The sequence below is a fragment of the Pristis pectinata genome, chromosome 9, assembly GCF_009764475.1.
Source record: "Pristis pectinata isolate sPriPec2 chromosome 9, sPriPec2.1.pri, whole genome shotgun sequence".
NCBI lineage: Eukaryota > Metazoa > Chordata > Chondrichthyes > Rhinopristiformes > Pristidae > Pristis > Pristis pectinata.
In genome coordinates, this window is record NC_067413.1 from 2,521,452 (window position 1) to 2,545,807 (window position 24,356).

Genomic DNA, 24,356 nt, shown 5'->3' on the forward strand with positions numbered 1-24,356 from the left:
TCTAGGTACATGGCTCCCTAAAAGTGACTAGGGTGTGTGGTTGGGGGGTGTCTCTGTTTATTGTCTGACAGAAGGATGGTATCTCTGACAGTGCAGCACTCCCTCAGTACTGGCACTGGGAATTAAACCAAGGCCAGGACTCCAAGACCAAAGTACTGCTTCCTGAGCCCCACCTGACACCTTTGGATTTTGACGTCACTGGCAAAGCCAGTATTTATCGTCTGTCCCTAACTGCCCCCTGAGAAGGTCAGGATGAGTTGCCACCTTGAACCATGGCAGTCCTTCTGGTGACGGTGCTCCCACGGTGCTGTTGGGAAGGGAGTTCCGGGGTTTAGACCCTGTGACGGTGAAGGAACGGTGATTTATTTCCAGGTTAGGGTTTGTGTTACTGAGAGGAATTGTTGCCAGGGGCCTTCTGTTTGACAATCTATTGAGTTAGAACATAGGACACAGAACAGTACAGCACAAGAACAGGCCCTTTGGCCCACCATGTCAGTGCTGATCATGATGCCGAATTAAACTAAATCCCTTCTGCCTGCACATGATCCGTATCCTTCCATTCCCTGCACATTCATGTATCTGTCTAACAGCCTCTTAAACCCCACTGTTGTATCTGCCTCCACCCCCACCACTGGCAGCACATTCCAGGCACCCACCTTCTCTGTGTAAAAAAACTTGCCCCACACATCTACTTTAAACTTCCTCCCTCTCACCTTAAATCCATGTCCTCTAGTACTTGACATTTCTACCTGAGGCGAAAGATTCTACCCTATCTATGCTGCTCATAATTTTATAACTTCTATCAGGTCTCCCCTCAGCCTCTGCCACTCCAGAGAAACCAACCCAAGTTTGTCCAACCTCTCCTTAAAGCCCACACCCTCTAATCCTGGCAGCATCCTGGTGAACCTCTTCTGCACCCTCTCCAAAGCCTCCACATCCTTCCTGTAATGGTGCGACCAGAACTGCACACAATACTTCAAGTGTGGCCTGACCAAGGTTTTATACAGCTGCAACATAACTTCCTGACTCATACTCAATGCCCCGACCAATGAAGGCAAGCATGCCATACGCCTTCTTTACCACCCGATGTACTTGTGTGGCCACTTTCAGGGAGCTGTGGACTTTTATCCGAAGATCCCTCTGTACATCAATGCTGTTAAGGGTCCTGCCATTATCTGTATCCTTTCCCCTTACATTTGAGTTCAGGGATTTTTTTATTAGGTCACGATCTATGATGTCGCTTACGTTTATTGCCAATATCTTGTTGCCCTGAACTGTGGATGTTGTGAGGAGCCGACCGTGTTCTGGGTCAGGTTACGGACCGTGTATTTCCTTCCCTGAATCAGACGGTGTTTTAAGATAATGCCGCAAAACAACGAATTTCACAACATATGTCAGTGATAATAAACCTGATCCTGATTCTGATTCTGGTCACCAGTACTGAGTCTAGCTTCAATTTAAGTTCCACTTCTAATACAAGGGGATTCAAATGTGTCTCCTAGTTCAGGCCTCAGGACACCAGTCCAATAACGTAACTGCAAAGCCACCCCCCTACTGGCGATGGGTAGCTGGGAAGTAACCACAGTGATATTGTAGAGAAAGTGAATGTCTGGGCTGGTGCATGGGGTGCCAGTCATGTGGGCTGTAAGGTCCTGAATGGTGTCGCACCTCTCAGGGAGGGTGCTGTTGCTCAGTATGTCGATGGTCTACTCGCAGCCTGCTCCTGTGACCCTGTGGGGTCGGTGAACAACGACTGTGATGCTGCTGGACGCTGTCGGTGCCATCCAAACTACACGGGCCCTACCTGCAGAGAGTGTGCGTATGGGTACTACGGTTACCCCACCTGTTCACGTAAGTGTGCCACACACGTCCCCTTTTCAGTATGACTCACTGCTACATACAACGTAGAACATAGAACAATACAGCACAGGAACAGGCCCTTCGGCCCACAATGTTGTGCCAACATTTTATCCTGCTCTAAGATCTATCTAACCCTTCCCTCCCACATAGCCCCCCATTTCTCTATCATTCATGTGTCTATCTAAGAGTCTTTCAAATGTCCCTAATGTATCTGCCCCACAACCTCTGCCGGCAGTGCGTTCCACGCACCCACCACTCTCTGTGTAAAAAACTTACCTCTGACATCCCCGCCATACCTTCCTCCAATCACCTTAAAATTATGTCCCCTCGTGTTAGCCATTGTTGCCCTGGGAAAAAGTCTCTGACTGTCCACTCGATCTATGCCTCTTATCATCTTGTACACCTCTATCAAATCACCTCTCATCCTCCTTCTCTCCAAAGAGAAAAGCCCTAACCTATCCTCGTAAGACATGCTCTCCAATCCAGGCAACGTCCTGGTAAATCTCCTCTGCACTCTTTCTAAAGTTTCCACATCCTTCCTATAATGAGGTGACCAGAACTGAATACAATACTCCAAGTGTGGTCTGATGAGAGCTCTATAGAGCTGCAACATTACCTCGTGGCTCTTGAACTCAATACCCTGACAAATGATTTGGGATGTGCTAACCACAGCATTGTTTAGGAAAGACCAGAAATCCCATTCTCCATCCTGGATTCCTGACTCCCCCACAGGCAAACCCAACACACTGGGAGTTGCGTGAGGATTTTTCCTTCCTGGCCTGAACTCCCAGTTCATACCATTGGAGAGGACAACTCACCAGCTCCTGCTCCGCCCCTTCCCCCAACCTTTTTATGCCGGCCGTCTCCCCTCTTTCTTTCCAGTCCCGATGACAACCGACCCGAAACGTCGGCCGTCCATTTCCCTCCACAGATGCTGCCTCACCTGCTGAGTCGCTCCAGCACCTCGAGTGTTGCTCTGACCATCAGAGGCTGTGCCTCACTGTACAACTTGAGGTCAGGACAATTCGTTTCTTTTTCTAGTCAACGTGGTGAACATCCTTTCATTTTTTAAAGCCTGCCAGTGCTCTCCTGAGGGCTCCTACGATTCTGCATGTGACCAGACCAGTGGGCAGTGCCGGTGTCAACCACATTTTGCTGGTCAGCACTGTGATACCTGTGCCTCCAGCACCAACGTCTTCCCCCGATGTCAAGGTAATAAAGCTTATCTCATTGCTATTGCCCACAGTGAGGTGCGTGAAATATTCGTGAAATTAACTTGGGATGTTTTCTCAGGAGCGTCAGAGGCTGAGGGGAGACCTGATAGAAGTTTGTAAAATTGTGAGAGGCAGAGATAGGGTAGACAGAATTTTCCTCGCAGGGGAGAAGTTCAGATACTGGTTGACATGCATTTAAGGTGAGGGGGGAAGTTCAAAGGAGATGTGTGGGGCAAATTTTTTTACACCGAGAGTGGTGGGTGCCTGGAACGGGCTGCCAGGGGTGGTGGTGGAGGCAGATACGATAGCGGCGTGGAAGAGGCTGTTAGACAGACACATGAATGTGCAGGGAATGGAGGGATGTGGATCATGTGCAGACAGAAGGGATTTAATTTAATTCGGCACCATGCTCAGCACAGACATTGTGGGCTGAAGGGCCTCTTCCTGTGCTGTACTGTTCTATGTTCTAATAAATGCTGGACAGGTGTCATTAAAGTGGGATTTTCAGTCGGTGGACCCCTTGTTTGTCCCCAGTTACCACTTTTTCCTTGTAATTCATCGGTGAACTCTCCTGATAAATGGGTCCTCAAGGGTTTGTTAAATTTTTACGGAATTGTTATTGTTCAGGGGCCCAGGGAATCAGGTGAGAGGTGGGACTAATTGGAGAGTTTTTTCAAAAAGTTGGCGGAGAGAAGGGCTGAATGAACTGAAGCTGGGGCCCTGTGATTCCCTTTAGCATCCCGTTTGACCCCTGATGAACCAGATGAATCGATTTATTCTCTCAGGGGGATCGGCAAAAGATAACAGGCAAATGACAGAGGAATCTGATGGTGGATCAATCTATTAATCTAACAGTCCAATTAAGAGCGTTGAGTCCATGTGACTGCCTTCTGCAGATGTTCACAGCTGGTCATAAGCAACGTTTCTAATCTGATTTCCACTCTTAACCAACACTTTTAAAAATCCGATTAACTCCTGAAAACTTTGAGTACCTACAGATCCGCTACAGAAAGTACCCTGATGGATTATATCTCAGCCTGGTACAGGAACTGCTCTGCTCTGCACCGACAGAACCTGCAGAGAGCGGTGAACGCTGCCCAGTCTGTCACAGGCTGCTTGCCTACTTCCACCCAGTCCATCTGCATGGTGCGTTGTTTCAGGAAGGCAAACAGTATCGTCAGGGACACCTGGCACCCCGGCCATTCCCTTTTCTCTCTTCTACCTTCTGGGAGAAGATACAGGAGCTTGAAAGCCCGGACGTCCGGACTCAAGAACAGCTTCTTCCCCACTGCTGTCAGACTCCTGAACCAGTCACCTTCCTCACACCCCCTTCCCCGTGGTGCTGCCACCTTCTCGATCCCTTAACTCTCCTTCTCTGTTATTGTCACTTCTAAGTCAAAGTTGAGTTTATTGTCTCACACACAAGTCCATGTGTGCACAGGTGCAGTGAAAAACTTACTTGCAGCAGCATCACAGGCACAGAGCATCAGATAAGCAGCATTCACAAGAAAAACATAAATTAAAGATAAAATTTCTTTATTAGTCACATGTACATCGAAACACACAGTGAAATGCACCTTTTGCATAGAGTGTTCTGGGGGCAGCCTGCAAGTGTCGCCACGCTTCCGGCGCCAACATAGCACGCCCACAACTTCCTAACCCGTACGTCTTTGGAATGTGGGAGGAAACCGGAGCACCCGGAGGAAACCCACACAGACATGGGGAGAACGTACAAACTCCTTACAGATGAAGACGGGAATTGAACCCAGGTCACTAGTGCTGTAATAGCGTTACACTAACCGCTACACTACCGTGCCTGCATAACATAACATACGCAATTTTAACAAGAAAGAACACAGTTAGAACAAAAAAGAAGTCCATTTTAGTGCAAAGTGATCAAAGTGGTCATAGTGTTGCTGTACTGAGGTAGCAATTAGGGTTGTGCCGGTTGGTTCAAGAACAGAATGGTTGAAGGGAAGTAGCTGTTCTTGAACCTGGTGGTGTGGGACTTCAGGCTTCTGTACCTCCTGCCCGATACTTTTTGCACTACCTCAGTTTTCACTGCAATGCTTTGCACCATTCTATTGTCTTGCACTGATCACTGTAGTTATTATTACCACGTATACTCTGTGAGCTTCATGCAAGCGAAGAATTTCATTGCACCTTGGAGTATGACAGGAAGATATTCTGAATCTAAGTCTGAATACAGTGCGGGCGGAGAGTTTGGTCTGTGAGTGAACAGCAGCTGGGAGGGTGTGTAAAAGGCGCAGGGGGCATTGGGCTGTGAAGTTGTTGCAGAACTGGCCACTGCTGGGTTTTGTAGCCACAATGCCGGAGGGCCTGTGTGCCTGAGGATGGGAAGTGGTAGGTTGGGGCGGGAAGAGGGAGAAGGGTGGGGCACAGAGGACTGGGACACTGTGACCTTTCGTCTTTGGGGGCGGGGAAGTCTGAGGAACGGAATTAAAAGAAAACGCAGATGCTGGAAATCTGAAATAAAAGCAGAAGATCTGGAAACAGTCGGCAGGTCAGGCAGCGTCTATGGAAAGAGAAAGGGATGGGTCATTCCCTTAATGTGGGGGTGTTGGGGTGGGGATCGGTGGGTGGGGGTGGGGATCGGTGGATGGGGTGGAAATTGATGGGTAGGGGTGGGGGTGGAGATCAGTGGGTGGGATGGGGATTGGTTGCTGGGTGTGGGGATGGATGGCGTGGGTGGAGATCAGTGGGTGGGGTGGGGATTGGTTGCTGGGTGTGGGGATGGATGGCTAGGGGTGGGGATCGGATGTTGGAGGCAGGAATGGGTGGGTGGGGGTGAAGATCGGTGGGTGTGGGGTTGGGGGTGGGGCTGGAGATGGATGAGAGGGGGGGGCGAGGGTGGAGTTCCGTAGTGAGGGTCTGACCTGAGGAAACGTCACCCTCCTGGGTAAGTTACTGGGACAACGAGCCTCAGTGAGTCCCAGCCCCAGACAACAAGTCCGAGTCCAGCCGTGTTTGTTGCCACGTACACACGTACGGTGAGGTACAGGGACAGTTAGGAACTTGCAGCAGCATCACAGGCACAGAGGTACAGACAACACACAGAACATAAATTGTACATCAATTACACCAGACAATGAAGAAAATGACTGTGCAAAACACGACATTAGTGCAACAAAGACACAGTCAGAGACAAGTCCCTGGTCATGCAAGAGGTGGTGTGTGGTGTTCCGTTGCTGAGGTAGTGATCAGGGTTGTGCCGGTTGGTTCAAGAACCGAATGGTTGAAGGGAAGTCGCTGTTCCTGAACCTGGTGGTGTGGGGACTTCAGGCTTCTGTACCTCCTGCCCGATGGGAGCAGCGAGAAGAGGACACAGCCCGGATGGTGGGGGTCCCTGAGGCAACGTCTCCCGTAGATGCTGTCAATGGTGGGGAGGGCTGAGCCCGCGTTGGACCAGGCCCAGGTGGGGAGGGCTGAGCCCGCGTTGGACCAGGCCCAGGACGCTCTGGGCTCCTCGTGGACTTTGCAGGAAGACCAAATTTTCTCTTCCCAGTGTTTTTATTTGAAATTGCATCACGTGGCACCCAGCAACACTGAGGCCTGTAGAAAACAAGAGAGCAATGTTACTGAGCTGTTCAAGTGATTGAGGAAGTTGTTTGTGCTGAGGGAGGGAAACTCCCTCTGTGGGAAATGGGGGTGGGAGGGAACTGGACAAGGGACCTTAAAGTCTGAGCCTAGACAATGTCAGGAAACCCTTCTTCACACCGAGACTGGTGGGAATCTGGAATGCTCTCCCAGAAAATTGCTGGGACTGTTAAACGTTGAATCTGAGTTTGGTGGCTCTTTGTCAGTGGGGCTGCGAAGGACTGAGACAGATCTATATTCTTTGGAGTTCTAACAAGGGGTGATGTTGTTGAAGTGTGTAAGATTCACAAGGATGTTACCGGGACTGGAGGGCTCAAGTTATAAGGAGAGACTGGACAGGCCGGGACTGTTTCCCCTGGAGCGAAGGAGGCTGAGGGGTGACCTGATAGAGGTTTATAAAATCTTTTTCCCAGGGTAAGGGAGTCTAAAACTAGAAGGCATAGGTTTAGGCTGAGAGGGGAAAGGTTTAAAAGGAATCTGAGGGGCAAGTTTTTCACCCAGAGGGTGGTGGATGTGTGGAACGAGCTGCCAGAGGAAGTGGTAGAGGTGGGTACAATTCTGTTTAATAGACATTTGGACAGGCACATGGATAGGAATGGTTTAGAGGGAGATGTGCCAAACAGGCAGACGTGACTAGCTGACCTGAGGCAGGCACCTTGGTCGGCATGGACCAGTTGGGCCGAAGGGCCTGTTTCTGTGCTGTATTACTCTGCATCAGAACACGATGGGGTAGATGTTTCCATTAGCGGAACAGTCTTGAACAAGAAGGCGTGGTTACAAGATTAGTGGGTGGTCATTTAAATCTAAGGTGTATGGGAATTCTTTGTTGCAGAGGGGATGAATATTTGGAAGTCTCTACTCTGGAGTGTTGTGGAGATTGGATCATTGGAGGTACTTAAAGAGGAGGTAGATACATATTTAAGAGATCGGGGGTATTGGTATTGGTTTATTATTGTCACTTGTACCGAGGTACAGTGAAAAACTTGTCTTGCATACTGATCGTACAGGTCAATTCATTACACAGTGCAATTACATTGAGTCAGTACAGAGTGCATTGATGTAGTACAGGTAAAAACAATACCAGTACAGAGTAAAGTGTCACAGCTACAGAGAAAATGCAGTGCAATAAGGTGCAAGGTCACAACAAGGTAGATCGTGAGGTTATAGTCCATCTCACTGTATAAGGGAACCGTTCAATAGTCTTATCACAATGGGGTAGAAGCTGTCCTTAAGTCTGGTGGTACGTGCCCTCAGGCTCCTGTATCTTCTACCCAATGGAAGAGGAGAGAAGAGAGAATGTCCCGGGTGGGTGGGGTCTTTGATTATGCTGGCTGCTTCACCAAGACAATGAGAGGTAAAGACATAGAATCCAAGGAGGGGAGGCTGGTGTCCGTGATGCGCTGGGCTGTGTCCACAACTCTCTGCAGATTCTTGCGGTCCTGGGCAGAGCAGTTGCCATACCAAGCCGTGATACATCCAGATAGGATGCTTTCTATGGTGCATCGATAAAAGTTGGTGAGAGTCAAAGGGGACAAACCGAATCCCTTTAGCCTCCTGAGGAAGTGGAGGCACTGGTGAGCTTTCTTGGCCGTGGCGTCTACATGATTTGACCAGGATAGGCTGTTGGTGATGTTCACTCCAGGGATGTGAGGAACTGGCACAGAAGAGGAGACGAGCCCTGGGGCAGGTCGGTCGTGATCATATTGAACAGCAGGGGAGGCTTGAGAGGCCAAATTGCCTCCTCCTACCTTCTTCTGTTCTTGTGAAGTGGGCGCGTGGGTTGAAATGCAGCCATCGTTTGGACAAATAGTGGACCTAAGGCTGAAAGTCCTTGTCCAGGGGTCTAAGATTACGGTGTTGTGCCGTGACACAGTTGGCTGGAAGTCAGAGCAAGATCATTAAACATCTCTTTCCCTAATATCTGGTGTTCCTTTCAGTGACTGACTGTCGATGGCCTGGGACGGCAAGTCGTGTTCCCTCAGCTCACTCTGTAAGTATGCCTTGAGGTTTTAATTTAATGTGCATGGTTTTAGACTATCCTTTGGCACCATGTTAGTTATACTCAGCTTCAAAAAAAATCTTCCGAGCTCTTGGAGCTGCTGGAGCGTTGCCAGTGGTTACGGCTCTCAGGGGTCTTTCTGTTCGTTGATTTATGGTGTGGCTTCGATCCAACTGGATGGGAACAAACATGTAAAGATTAATAAGTGAGCAGTGGTGTTGATGAATGTAAGTGCTGAAGATCGTCAATGAAATATTCTTGGGAATAGCCTTCACAGATGCAGCCCAGGAGCAAATATTAGTGAAATGTCACGGTGGAGGAGGAGGACATTCACTCCATCGACTCCATGCTGGCTCTTAGTCAAGGAGTCTCATCTGTCCCATTCCCTTACTTGTCCCCTGTAACCCTGCAGATTATTCCCTCTCCAGTGCCCATCCAAGTCCCCTTTGGTTCGACCTGCCGCCCCTCTCCTCATTGGACAGTGAGTGCCAAAGATGTGTTGGCAGGTTGACTGGCCCTTACGCCGAGTAACGGGTGGGTGGGAGCCAGTGAGAGAGAATGGGTTATAGGGAACAAGTGGGGGAATGGGACTCGCAGGGAAGCTTTGAGAGTCGACATAGGCTCGGTGGGCTGAATGGCCTTCAACTACGTTAAAAATGTATGAAAATTCAAATACTAGCTTTAAGGTGAGAGGGGGAAAGTTTAAAGGAAAGTTACAAGGCAGGTTTTTCACACAGACAGTGGTAGGTGTCTGAAACGGGCTGCCAGGGGTGGGGCTGGAAGCAGATACGATCGTGGTGTTCAAGAGGCATTGAGACGGACACATGAACAGGCAGGGAATGGCGGGATACGGACCACGTGCAGGCAGATGGGATTAGTTTAATTTGGCATCATGGTCGGCACAGACATGGTGGGCCGAAGAGCCTGTGCTGTATTGTTCTATGTTCTAAAATCAGTGTTTCAGGTGAAAGAACCTTCATCGGAACTGGAAAAGTGAGAAAACAAAGGTGTTTTTTGCAGAGTGAGGGAGGGGAGACTCTGGGGTCGATGGAGACTGTCGTTGCCCAGCTGACACATTAGCTTCTGCTGCCCCCTGGTTACTCCGTCTGGAGGGGTATAAGTAGAGGGCGATGAGCGAGGGAGGGTAGAGGGGGAGAAAGAGTTGGCTGGAACACTGAGGTGTTGGATCGCTGAAATAAAGGTGCGTGCTGGGGATACCCAACAGGTCGGGCAGCGTCTGTGGAGAGAGGAAAGCTGCGTTAACTCTTTTACTTTCCAATCGGTTGTGTGAAGGTGCGATTCCTGAAGGGGAAAAATCAGGTGGGAGGCAGGAGTCATGTGATAGAACCTTCCAAAAAATGGCCAGCTCCCATCCCGCACACTGATGTTTTAAATTTAACTGGGTAAATTGGTTTATTATTGTCACATGTACCGACGTACAGTGAAAAACTTTGTTTTGCATGCCATCCGTACGGATCATTTCACTACAGCAGTGCATTGAGGTAGTACAAGGGAAAACAATAACAGAATGCAGAATGAAGTGTTATAGTCACAGAGAAAGTGCAGTGCAGGCAGACAGTAAGGTACAAGGCCATGACGAGGTAGATAGTGAGGTCAAGACTCCATCTTATCGTACCAGGGAACCATTCAATAGTCCTGGAACAGTGGGGTAGAAGCTGTCCTTGAGCCTGGTGGTACGTGCTTTCAGGCTTTTGTATCTTCTGCCCAATGGGAGGGGGGAGAAGAGAGAATGTCTGGGGTGGGAGGGGTCCTTGATTATGCTGGCTGCTTTACTGAGGCAGCGAGAAGTGTAGGCAGAGTCCATGGAGGGGAGGGGGAAGGGGAGGGGGAGGGGAGGGGAGGGGAGGGAAAAGGGAATACCCAGTACGTTCTATTAAAATAAGTGTCAACTGGGCATAAAGCCAGCTTCCCAAAGTGTAAAGAACAGAAAATAACTTAGTATAAAAGAGTTATTTAAGACTAAGCCAAGGAAAACTTGGCTTTCAAAATGCAAAAATCCATTTTGTGTGAACACCATTTACACTTGGACAAATTTGCTGTTAAACAGGCTTCCTGCCAATGCTTGCCAAATCTTGAGGGCACTGAATGTGAGAAGTGTAAACCACTCTACTGGAAGCCGGTTGAAGGCGGTCCTGATGGTTGTGTCGGTAAGTTACCCCACTCCTTCCCACTCAAGTGGCTGGGCAGTGCTGTAGACTGTTCAGGCAATGGGGCTGCTAATCTGTGATACCTTGGCATGCATAGGTCCAAACCCAGACACTGTCCAAACACTGTCTTCTATCAAAAGCTTTAACTTGTGAATGAAGATTAAACCTAACCATTGGCTTTCAATGAATCTCATGAAATTCATCATGATGGTAATCTTGTGAATAATTGGTTCTTTGATCACATAGTGTTAAGTGATTGAGCCAGGCCTTTCTTCAAGGTAAGACGTGGTGACCATTCCTTAGTGAACTTTTTATCACCAGCCCCTTCCCTTAGATGGCAAAACAAAATGGGAAAACGTCAGAATCCGATGGACGTGACAGCGATACTTTCTTCACCACCCTGTCTACCTGTGACACCATTTTCAGGGAACCATGTACCTGTACTCCGAGGTCCCTCTGTTCTACAGGACTCCCCAAGGCCCTACCATTCACTGTCCTACCCAGGTTTGAACTTCCCAAAATGTAACACCTCACAGTTCTCTGAATTGAACTCCATTTGCTGTTCCTCAGCCCACTGACCCAGCTGATCAAGATCCCCCTGTAATTTTTCAAACACTTCTTCACCGTCACAACACCACCTATCTTAGTGTCGTCTGCAAGCTTACATGCCCTGTACAGTCACATCCATTAGGTGGAAAAAAATGGGCAGAATTTAAGAGGAGAACCAAGATAGTGATAAGGAAAGGGAAAGTAAATACAAAGGAAGGCCAACGAGACAGGAGAATTTATACTGGGGCTTATGGAAATGAAAAAGAAATCATACAGTTGTTCATATCTGTGTTAACACAGAGATCACGGGTAGCAATGGAGAATTAAGGTCGCAAGTGTGTGAGGCCATCAAAGAGATTAGCATTAATAAAAAATTAGTGCCACGGAAATTAGTAGCGATAGTTCCTCAAGAGCTAGTGACCTACACACTGGGGCTTTGAAGGAAGTGTCTATGGAGATAATGGATCCACTGGTTATCATCTTTCTAAATTCCATTGAGAGACCGTGGAACCATTGACTTGTTAGCCTGACACCAGCAGCGGGAGATGTAACAGAGCAATTAGGTAATAGTAATAGCGCTGGGCCGAGTCTGCATGGATTTACGAAAGGGAGATCATGTTTGACAATTCTGTCTGGGATTTTGAGGTTGTAACTAGAAGAACAGATAACAGTGAGCTAGAGTTACACAGTGTGAAGACAAACCCTTCAGCCCAACTCATCCATGCTGACCCAGGTACCTTCCTGAGCTACTCCCATTTGCCTACATTTGGCCCATGTCACTTTCCCATCCATGGATCTGTCCAAGTGTCTTTTAAATGTAACTGTACCCGCCCCGACCACTTCCCCTGGCAGCTCGTTCCAGACACCCACCGCCCTCTGGGTGAAAAACCTGCCCCTCAGGTCCCCTTTAAATCTCTCCCCTCTCACCTTAAACCTGTGCCCTTTAGTTTTAGACCCCCCTACCCTGGGAAAAAGATTTGTAACTACCCATGTTATCGATGCCCCTCATGATTTTATAAACCTCTATAAGGTCACCCCTCAGCCTCCTTCACTCCAGCGAAAACAGTCCCAGAGCCTGTCCAGGCTCTCCTTATAACTCCAGTCCCAGCAACATCCTTGTGAATCCTTTCTGCACCCTCTCCAGCTCATCCACACCCTTCCTGTAGTGTGGCGACCAGAACTGCACACAATAGTCCAAGTGCGGTCTCAGCTGTAATGTGATGTCCCAACTCCTGTACTCAGTGTCCTGACCAATGAACACAGGCATGCCATACACTTTCTTCACCACTCTGTCTACCCATGTCACTACCTTCAGGGAACTATATACCAGTACCCCTGAGTCTCTCTGTTCTACAACACTCCCCTGGGCTCTGTCATTCATTGTGTATGTCCTGCCCTGGTTTAACTTCCCAAAATGTATCACTTCACACTTGTCTGAATTTAATCCCACCTGCCATTCCTTGGCCCACTTTCCCAGTTGATCCAGATCCTATTGTAGCCTTAGACAACCGTCCACCACACCACCGCCTTCAAGCTTACTAATCATGCCACCTACAAATCGTTAATATAGATGACATACAACAGTGGGCCCAGCACCTATCCCTGCGGCACGCCACTGGTCACTGGCTCCAGTTTGAAAAACAACCCTCCACTGCCTCCTAACACCAACCCAATCGGCCAGCTCATCCTGGATCCCATGTGGTCCTTGTGCATGGTAGGCTGGTCACCTTCTGGACCAGCCTACCGTGTGGGACCTTGTGGACCAGCCCACCATGTGGGACCTTTTGGACCAGCCTACCATGTGGGACCTTGTGGACCAGCCCACCATGTGGGACCTTTTGGACCAGCCTACCATGTGGGACCTTGTGGACCAGCCTACCATGTGGGACCTTGTGGACCAGCCCACCATGTGGGACCTTTTGGACCAGCCTACCATGTGGGACCTTGTGGACCAGCCCACCATGTGGGACCTTTTGGACCAGCCTACCATGTGGGACCTTGTGGACCAGCCTACCATGTTGGACCTTGTGGACCAGCCTACCATGTGGGACCTTGTGGACCAGCCCACCATGTGGGACCTTTTGGACCAGCCTACCATGTGGGGCCTTGTGGACCAGCCTACCATGTTGGACCTTGTGGACCAGCCTACCATGTGGGACCTTGTGGACCAGCCCACCATGTGGGACCTTTTGGACCAGCCTACCATGTGGGGCCTTGTGGACCAGCCTACCATGTGGAACCTTGTCAAAGGCCTTGTTGATGTCGTTGGACATTTTGGACATCTGGTGGGCCTTTGGTTAGATGCCACACAGAGGAGTTAGGAAACAAGATTAGACTGCCCAGTGCTGGGGGTTATATCCCGCCATGGATTGGAAACTGATTGGTGGGTTGACAACAGAGAGAAGGAATAAATGGGTCATTTCAACGTTGGGAGCACGTGACCAGTGAGGAGCTACAGAGCTCGGTACCAGGGCCCCAAGAGTGAGGGCACCAAGTGTAAATATCCGAGCTTGCTAATGATACAAAGCTGGGCCGTGGTGTGGGTTGTGAGGAGGATGCAGAGAAGCTTCAGGGGGATGTAGACGAGCGAAGTGAATGGGCAGTGACACAAGAACGTGTGCATGAAGAGCCTCCTCCCGAGCTGGACTGTAGTGGCTAGTGGAACATAATGCTTTCTGCAGAGGGAGTAGAAATGATGTGTAACCCACTGCCACTGAGGGGAGTTGGAACAGAGCCAATCACTTGAAGGGTATGGGGGGAGTGTGAGCATCGACACTAGCCTAATCTCATCGTCCTTCTCTTTCCATGTTGCAGAGTGTGGCTGTGTGGTGAGCGGAGCAGTTAGTGGGATTGCAGAGTGCCACCAGGTGAGTGTACCGAGGGAGTTGGAGGGTCACAGTCCGTGCACGGGACGGGGTGCTGTCTCACATTGAAACTGTGACCTTAACATTTCAGGGCGATGGCAGTTGCTACTGTAAACCCAACGTGTGTGGGGAGCTCTGTGATTGGTGTGTGGAAGGACACTACAAACTGCAGGACAAGAATTACTTTGGTTGCCAAGGTGAGTGGAAAGATTCCCATGAAAACCAAGACTGATAATGTCATAAACATCCTGAAAATACAGGTGGCCCACAACAACAAAGAATTCTCCCAGAAAGCATGGATAGAATGTGCTGCCAGGGGTGGTGGTGGAGGCACACACGATAGTCACGTTTAAGAGGCTCTTAGATAGGCACATGGATGTGCAGAGAATGGAGGCTCCAATGCACAGGATCGCAGAGGGTTGTAGACTCAGCCAGCTCCATCACGGGCACAACCCTCCCCACCATCGAGGACAACTTCGAGAGGCGGTGGCTCAAGAAGGTGGCATCCATCACTAAGGACCCTCACCACCCAGGACATGCCCTCTTCTCGTTACTACCATCGGGGAGGAGGTACAGGAGCCTGAAGACCCACACTCAATGATTCAGGAACAGCTTCTTCCCCTCCGCCATCAGATTTCTGAACGGTCCATGGACCCATGAACACCACCTCGTTATTTCTCTTTTCCACTATTTATTTATTTTTGTAATTTTCTGTCTTTGCACTGTACTGCTGCCACAAAACAACACATTTCATGACACAAAAGTCAGTGATAATAAATCTGATTCTGATTTTGATATAGACATTGTGTTGGCAGAAGGGATTTGTTTAGTTAGCCATTGAATTATTAGTTTAAGTAGTCTGTCATAACACTGTGGGCCGAAGGGCCTGTTCCTGTGCTGTACTGTTTTATGTTTTAAGTTCCCAAGAGCTGGTTTATAACTGTTCAGTGATCCATAGGATTCATCTGCCAGAGTTGTCAGGAGTCCATCCCACTGGTCGGTCCCAGGACAGAGGCTGTAACACAACTCCCACCTGGGCTGTGACAGCAGTTCCTCAACAGGACTCTGGAACCACCCAGGGATGACCCAGCGCCCTGGCTGGGAGGTTCTCCTGTTGAATCCTTGCCAAGATAAACAGCACAAGTAGAGTGGACCACAGTAATGAGTGGGAAAAACTGGCAGAGGGACGAAAAGTAAAGTTTGTTCTTTAATTTAATTAAACTAGTTTAAGTGTTAATGATTGATTTGAATTTACAGGTATTGTTTTTGATTATTTTTTAAGTAATTTGAAGTGTTTCAGCAGTTGTACAAGACGTTGGTGAGGCTACATCTGGAATACTGTGTTCTGTTTTGGTCACCCTGCTGTAGGAAAGATGTCATTAAGCTGGACAGAGTGCAGAGGAGACTTATGAGGATGTAAATCATAAGGGGCTATGTGAGATGGAAGGGTTAGATAGACCTCATAGCAGGATAAAATGTCGGCACAACATTGTGGGCCAAAGGGCCTGTACTGTGCTGTAGTGTTCTATGTTGCGGGGACCGAGGGACTGAGTTATGGGGAGAGGTTGGGCAGGCTAGGACTGTATTTCTTGGAGTGTAGGATATTGAGAGGTGACCTTATAGAGGTGACCTTATATGAGGGGCATAGATAGGGTGAATGCACACAGTTTTTTTCATGAGGTTGTGAAAGTCTTGTCCTCCAGCCAAATCAGAATCGGAATAAGGTTTGTTATTGCTGTCTTATGTGATGTGAAATGTGTTGTTCTGCGGCAGCAGTACAGTGCAAGACATAAAATTACTGTAATTTACAAAAATAAATAAACAGCGCAAAAAAGGGAATAACGAGGTTGTGTTCGTGGGTTCATGGACCGTTCAGAAATCTGATGGCGGAGGAGAAGAAGCTGTTCCTGAATCGTTGAGTGTGGGTCTTCAGGCTCCTGTACCTCATCCCTGATGGTAGTAACAAGAAGAGGGCATGTCCCGGGTGGTGAGGGTCCTTAGTGATGGATGCCACCTTCTTGAGGCACCGCCTCTTGAAGATGTCCTCGATGGTGGGGAGGTTTGTGCCCGTGATGGAGCTGGCTGAGTCTACAACCCTCTGCAGCCTCTTTCGATCCTGCGCATTGGAGCCTCCATACCAGGCAGTGATGCAACCAGTCAGAGTGTTGTCCACCGCACATCTGTAGAAATTTGTAAGTCTTTGGTGACATACCAAACCTCCTCAAACTCCTAACAAAGCAGAGCCACTGGCATGCCTTCTTTGTGATTGCATCAAGTGTTGGGCCCAGGATAGATCAATACCAGGGAGACCAGGCCATCAGCAGGACCATGCTCACTCTGACAGCACCCCCTCACCCCCTGCGCCCACACTGCTGCCTCTGCAGACATTGCACTTGAAACAACCCCAAGGTCTGGGTTAAAATTGATTTAAACAATTGTAAAAATTACAAATAATTGAATATTTTTAGGTGTTGGTTATTGCTGGGTAATTAAGGCCAGCATTTATTACCTATCCCTAATTTCCCCAATGAGATATTAAGCTAGAACTCTCTCTGCCTCTCAGATAGAAACCACAAACCCTGTATTAGAGAAGAACAGGAGAAATTATCTGCAATGCCTTGACTAATACCAGGATCAGAAACTGCAGAGAGTTGTGGACACAGCTCAGCACATCATGAAAACCAGCCTCCCCTCTGTAGAATTAGTTTTCACTTCCCACTGCCTCGGTAAAGCAGCCAACGTAATCAAAGACCCCACCCACCCCGGACATTCTCTCTTCTCCCCTCTCCCGTCAGGCAGGAGATACAAAAGCCTGAAAGCACGTACCACCAGGCTCAAGGACAGCTTCTGTCCCGCTGTTATATCTTTATCTTTATTAGTCACATGTACATCGAAACACACAGTGAAATACATCTTTTGCGTAGAGTGTTCTGGGGGCAGCCCGCAAGTGTTGCCACGCTTGCGGCGCCAACATAGCATCGTGGCTGCAATAAGACTATTGACCAGTTACCTAGTACGATAAGGTAGCGTAACGCTATTACAGCACCAGTGACCCGGGTTCAATTCTGCCGCTGTTTGTAGGGAGTTTGTACATTCTCCCCATGTCTGCATGGGTTCCCTCCGGGTGCTCCAGTTCCCTCCCACATTATAAAGACGTATGGGTTCGGAAGTTGTGGGCATGCTATGTTGGTGCCGGAAGTGTGGCGACACTTGCGGGCTGCCCCCAGAACACTCTACGCAAAAGGTGCATTTCACTGTGTTTCGATGTACATGTGACTAAATAAATAAATATCTTATCTTAATATCTTAACCTCACAATCTGCCTCATTATGACCTTGCACCTTATTGTCTTCCTGTACTGCACTTTCTCTGTAACTGTGACACTTTATTCTGCATTCTGTTATTGTTTTCCATTGTACTACCTCAATGCACTGATGTGATGAAATGATCTGTATGGATGGCATGCAAAACAAAGTTTTTCACTGTACCTCGGTACCTGTGACAATAATAAACCAATTTACCCATTAACCAATTTCGAAAAAAAATCATCTGCTTATTACATCCTTGCTGTTTGTGGGATCTTGCTATACTGTGGAATGGGAGAAAGTTAAATAGTTAACCAGGATTCAAGCCAGTTCTGTTTAGTTTTCCCCAATTCTGGTAAAGGCTCTTTGATTTTAAATGTTAACTCTGCTTCTCTCTCCACAGATGCTGCCTGACCTGCTGAGTGTTGGCTGCATGTTCTGTTTCCATTTCAGATTTCCAGCATCTGTAGGATATTATTTCTTTTTGAGGGCTGGTTTGATTTCTCTGAATATGCTTCAAATCTCATGACTCACCCGTCACACCCACTCTCCCGACAGGCTGCGGATGTGACATTGGAGGGTCTGCTAATCTAACCTGCAGCATGTCAACAGGAACCTGCCAGTGTAGAGCGAATATAGAGGGCCGTGCCTGCAACATGTAAGTGAACTAACCATTCTTTCTAATTCATGAGTGGCCTATGTATGGGGTTTAAAACCCCAAAATAAAACGTCAAAAATGAGCGCCGTAGGTTTAAGGTGAGGGGATGGAGTTTTAAAGGGGATCTGAGGGGTAAGTTTTTACACAGAGAGTGGGTGATACCTGGAATGTGCTGCCAGAGGAGGTGGAATCTGATACAGTCAGTGTTTAAGAGACAATTAGAGAGAGTTGTGGACACAGCCCAGTCCAATATGGAAACCAGCCTCCCCTCCATTGACTCCGTCTACACTTCCCGCTGCCTCGGTAAAGCAGCCGACATAATCAAAGACCCCACCCACCCCGGACATTCTCTCTTCTCCCCCCTCACATTGGGCAGGAGATACAAAAGCCTGAAAGCACGTACCACCAGGCTCAAGGGCAGCTTCTATCCCACTGTTATCAGACTCTTGAATGGACCTCTTGTATGATAAAGATGGACTCTTGATCTCACAATCTACCTCATTATGACCTTGCACCTTATTGTCTGCCTGCACTGCACTTTCTCTGTAACTGTAACACTTTATTCTGCATTCTGTGTTTCCTTTCGTACAACATCAATGTACTTATGTACGGAATGATCTGTCTGGATGGCAGGCAGACAAAAGCTTTTCACTGTATCTTGGTACATGTGACAATGATAAACCAATTACCAATCACCAATTAAATAGGCAAGGTATGGAAGGATACGGTCCTAATACAGGCAAATGGGTCAGTATGGATGTGATAGGCTGAAGGGCCTGTTTGTGTGCTGTACAACTCTATAACTCTATAGCGATGTGGTAAGTTAGAGCACCTGTCACAGGGGCCGTAGAACATCATGAGGTGGTTGTTAAAGCCCCAGTAGTTTTGTGATCTTTCTTTATAGTTCAGTACTGTACTATGCAATCGATTGTAGCTTGTGGTTGACCATGAAGCTTACACTGAGAGTGAGGGATCTAACTTGTATTTGAAGGCCACGGAGTCAGCATTATTTCCCAGACCTCCATCATTTGAAGTACGAGATCGAAGATGGGTCCACGCCCAACGGAAGGGCCGTTCGCTTTGGCTTTGACTCAAAGGAGTTTGTGAACTTCAGCTGGAGGGGCTACGCCCAGCTGTCAACAGTGCAGGTAGGTGATCAAAGGTTCCTGTGAGCTGTGAGGGTCCGGCAAAGGGAGGGGACATCCAGACAACCCAGTGCCCAGTGAGTGGGGTCTGCTGAACAGAGGGTGCAGTGAACCTGGGCAGCTAGAAACTCTAACCTTGTAAAGTCTAATATGGGACAAACATCAGGGTATAGGTTTAGGGGGAGGGGGGGCAAGTATAAAGGAGGTTTAGATCCATAGAACACTACAGCATAGAAAACAGGCCATTCGGCCCTTCTAGTCTGTGCCAAAACTTTATTCTGCTAGTCCCATTGACCTGCACCCAGTCCATAACCCTCCAGACCTCTCCCGTTCATGTATAGAACATAGATAGAACATAGAACAATTACAGCACAATTCAGGCCCTTCGGCCCACAAAGCTGTGCTGAACATGTCCCTACCCTAGAAATTACTAGGCTTACCCATAGCCCTCTATTTTACTCAGCTCCATATACTGATCTAACAGTCTCTTGAAAGACCCTATCGTATCCGCCTCCACCAACGTTTCCGGCAGCCCATTCCACACACTCACCACTCTCTGAGTAAAAAACTTACCCCTGACATCTCCTCTATATCTACTCCCCAACACCTTAAACCTATGTCCTCTTGTGGCCACCAATTCAGCCCTGGGGAAAAGCCTCTGACTATCTACCCTCTCAATACTTCTCATCATCTTATACACCTCAATCAGGTCCCCCCTCATCCTCCGTCTCTCCAAGGAGAAAAGGCCGAGTTCCCTCAACCTGCTTTCATAAGGCATGCTCTGCATTCCAGGCAGCATCCTTGTAAATCTCCTCTGCACCCTCTCTATGGCTTCCACATCTTTCCTGTAGTGAGGCGACCAGAACTGAGCACAATACTCCAAGTGGGGTCTTACCAGGGACCTATATAGCTGCAACAATACCTTCTGGCTCCTAAATTCAATTCCCCGATTGGTGAAGGACAATACACCATATGCCTTCTTAACCACAGAGTCAACCTGTGCAGCCGCTTTGAGTGTCCTATGGACTCGGACCCCAAGATCCCTCTGATCCTCCACACTGCCAAGAGTCCTACCATTAAGACTATATTCTGCCAACATATTTGACCTACCAAAATGAACCACTTCACACATATCTGGGTTGAACTGCACCTGCTACTTCTCAGCCCAACTCTGTATCCTATCTATATCCCTCTGTAACCTCTGACAGCCCTCCAAACTATCCACAACACCCCCAACCTTCGCGTCATCTGCAAACTTACTAACCCACCCCTCCACTTCCTCATCCAGGTCATTTATGACTATCTATCCAATTTATTCTTAAAACTTAAGAGTGAGCCCGCATTTACCACATCAGATGGCAGCTTGTTCCACACTCCCACCACTCTTTGAGTGAAGAAGTTCCCCCTAATGTTCCCCCTAAACCTTTCCCCTTTCACCCTAAAGCCATGTCCTCTTGTACTTTTCTCTCCTAATCTAGGTGGAAAGAGCCTACTCGCATTAACTCTGTCTATACCCCTCATAATTTTGTAAACCTCTATCAAATCTCCCCTCATTCTTCTCCGCTCCAAGGAATAAAGACTTAACCTGTTCAATCTTTCCCTGTAACTCAACTCCTGAAGATTCAGCAACATTCTAGTAAATCTATGAGGTAGGTTTTTTTACACAGAGGGTGGTGGACGCCTGGAATGTGCTGCCTGGGGTGGTGGTGGGGGTGGTTACGATAGCAACATTTAAGAGCATTTAGACAGACCCATGAGCAGACAGGGTATGGAGGGATATGGACCATGTGCAGGCAGATGGGATCAGTTTAATTTGGCATCATGGTCAGCATAGACATCGTGGGCCAAAGGGCCTGTTTCTGTGCTGTATAGCAATGACTATGACCTATGACTCTATATACATGTACCTATGGCTTTACCTACTATATCTCTCTCACTATTCTCCCTCTCTATCTCCTGCTCTGTTTACCTCTCTGTCTATTTCTCTCTCTCTCTCTCATCCTCTTCCTCTCTCTCTTTCTCTCTCTCCCCATCAGATTCCATTGGCTTATCTTGAAAGTTTCAATTAAATTCATCAGTCAAACTTCCAAATTCCAAGGAATTCCAGCCCAGTTTGTGTATTCCTGGTTCCTGTGACCTCCCCACACATTTGAACCCTTAGACACAGTTGTTATTTTGCTGTGTTCGCCCTGCACCCCCTCTAAGGCTGCGTGTCCTCCCTCGGGTGCGGAGCACGGAGGTGCTCACGGTCTCTGGTTGTGGACTAACCAGGGGCTTTGTGTAGGGGCAACCTAACACCTCGTCCCTGTCAGCCATCCTCTGAACACAACTACAGCTGTCCCACTGGATAATTCCTACAATCCCCCAGGTCTCTTTGGACCTCCCAACATTTCAAGCTCTCCATTTAGAAAGCATTCTGTTTGATTCTCTTTAGGTCCCAAGCTGATGATGTCACATTAGCTCAATAATAAAACCATTCAACAGGTTTGCTCATTCTGTTAATGTTTCCCTGTTGTCCAGTGCTTCCAGACGTGCTACCTATAATGTCTTTGTGTCATTGGGAAACTTGGAAATCTAATTTGTTATACCGTCATTGTTATAAGTATGGTGAATGGTTGTAGAGTCATAGAGTCATACAGCATGGAAACACGTCCATGCTGACCAAGGTGTCTGTGCTAGCCCCATTTGCCCACGTTTGGCACATATACCTCTAAACCTTTCCTGTCCATGTACCTGTCCAAGTGTCTTTTAAATGTAATTGTCCCCGCCTCTACCACTCCCTCTGGCAGCTCGTTCCACACATCCACCACCCTCTGGGTGAAAAAAGTTAAATCTTTTTCCTCTCACCTTAAACCTATGACCTCCAGTTTAAGATTCCCTTGCCCTGGGACCATTCACCTTATCTATGCCCTTCATTATTTTACAGAACTCTATCAGGTCACCCCTGGGCTTCCCGTGCTCCAAGGAAAACAGTCCCCTCCTGTTCTGCTGATCATTGCTCAGCCAGTTTTCTGACCAAGACAATAATTTCAGTTTCAGCTAATAGTCTGTTCGAAAGGATTTTACCAAATGCCTACTCAAGACCCACACTATCGACATCCACTGAATCATTCACAACAACACGAGAAAATAGGAGTGGGTGGAGGCCACTCGGCCCCTCAAGCCTGCCCTACCATTCAATATGATCATGGCTGATCTACCCCCAGCCTCTTCTCCTCTTCTGTGCCAGTTCTGCATGGCATTCAATCCCCTGATCTCTCAAAAATGCATCCACCTCCACTTCAAGTATTTCTGACGAGCTGGCCTTTGCAATTCTCAGTGTAGAATTCCAGAGATTCACCACCTTCTGAGAGAAGAAATTGCACCGTACCTTGGTTTTAAATGACCATCCCCTAATCTTGTAACTATGCCCCACTTGTTTGAGACTCTCCTTCCCTATGAAGCCCTCTTAGGATCTTCTGTGTTTGAATAAGATCACACCCTTCGTTCTTCTAAATTCCAAGGAATACAGACCAAACTATCCAGCCTCTCTTGATAGGACAACCATCTCATCCAGGAATTAGCCAATGAATCTCCTTTGAACTGCCCCCAACACTACTATATCCTTTTTCAGTCTGGCTTTTCAGGCATGGTTCACCTCTAATCCACATTTCTCTCCCTGCTCAGCTGATGTCCCACCGTCCAGTCATAAACTCCCTTGTTTCACACGGGTGTTGAGCTAACTGCTTTCCAGTCATATAGAGTCATACGGCACGGAAACAGGCCCTTCGGCCCAATATGTTCATGCCGACTGTGTTGCCCAGCGAACTAGTCCCATCTGCCCGTGTTTGGCCCACAGCCCTCTAAACCTCTCCTATCCATGGACTTATCTAGATGGCTTTTAAATGTTGCTAATGTGCCCACCTCAACCACTGTTTCTGGCAGCTCGTTCCAAATACACACCACCCTCTGTGTGAAGAAGCTGCCCCTGATGTCCCTTTTAAATCTCTTGCCTCTGATCTTAAACCTATGCCCTCTTGTTTTTAGCACCCCCTCCCTGGGAAAAGGACTAAGTGCTTTTACCCTGTCTATGCCTCTCATGATCTTATACACCTCTATCAGGTCACCCCTCAATCTCCTACATTCCAGGGAATAAAGTCCTAGACTATGCAACCTGTCCTTGTAACTCAGGCCCCCAAGTCCAGGCAACATCCTGGTAAATCTTTTCTGCGCTCTTTCTAATTTAATAACGTCTGTCCTATAACAGGGTGACCAAAACTGTGCACAATACTCCAAGTGCAGCCTCACCAACGTCTTATATAACTGTAACATAACTTCCCAACTCCCAGACTCAATGCACTGACCGATGAAGGCCAGCGTGCCAAACGCCTTCTTCTCCACCCTGTCCACCTGTGACACTGCAGTGCCCGACTACACCTCTCTCACCCTCCTTAAACAGATGAATCGGATAGAAGAGGATTTTCTTCAACTATGGGAGCCCTCCCCAAATCAAGAGAAGTGTGGTAGGTTATCATTTGATCACCTATAACACCTACCCCCTCTGAACCCCTCATAAATCAGGTGGCAATGTGATGTTCATGCATTGAACCTTGGAGGGTTGGTTGTTCTATGATGTAAGCTCTTCCCCTGCAGATCGAATGCTAATTCTTCAAAGCTTTAAACCTTGTGATTTCAGTTCCAGAAGACCTTTGTGGTTATTGTCATTTTGGAACATAGTACAGCACTCTGTCTTTACCTCTCGCTGTCTTGGTGAAGCAGCCAGCATAATCAAAGACCCCACCCAGCTGGGTCATTCTCTCTCCTCTCCTCTTCCATCGGGTAGACGATACAGGAGCCTGAGGGCACGTACCACCAGACTTAAGGACAGCTTCTACCCCACTGTGATAAGACTATTGAACGGTTCCCTTGTACAATGAGATGGACTCTGACTTCACGATCTACCTTGTTGTGACCTTGCACCTTATTGCACTGCACTT

At 48.1% G+C, this 24,356-nt stretch overlaps 1 protein-coding gene across 1 annotated transcript in view; it reads left to right on the top strand.

Annotated features, from left to right (window-relative positions):
* The window catches only part of LOC127574426 (laminin subunit alpha-3-like), a 304,580-nt gene that overhangs the window by 106,990 nt on the left and 173,234 nt on the right, over positions 1-24,356 (top strand). The window contains 8 exon segments of the mRNA XM_052023432.1: positions 1,717-1,851; positions 2,935-3,072; positions 8,630-8,682; positions 10,760-10,859; positions 14,223-14,275; positions 14,364-14,469; positions 18,136-18,235; positions 19,227-19,383. Coding sequence (XP_051879392.1) covers positions 1,717-1,851; positions 2,935-3,072; positions 8,630-8,682; positions 10,760-10,859; positions 14,223-14,275; positions 14,364-14,469; positions 18,136-18,235; positions 19,227-19,383 — 842 coding nt within the window.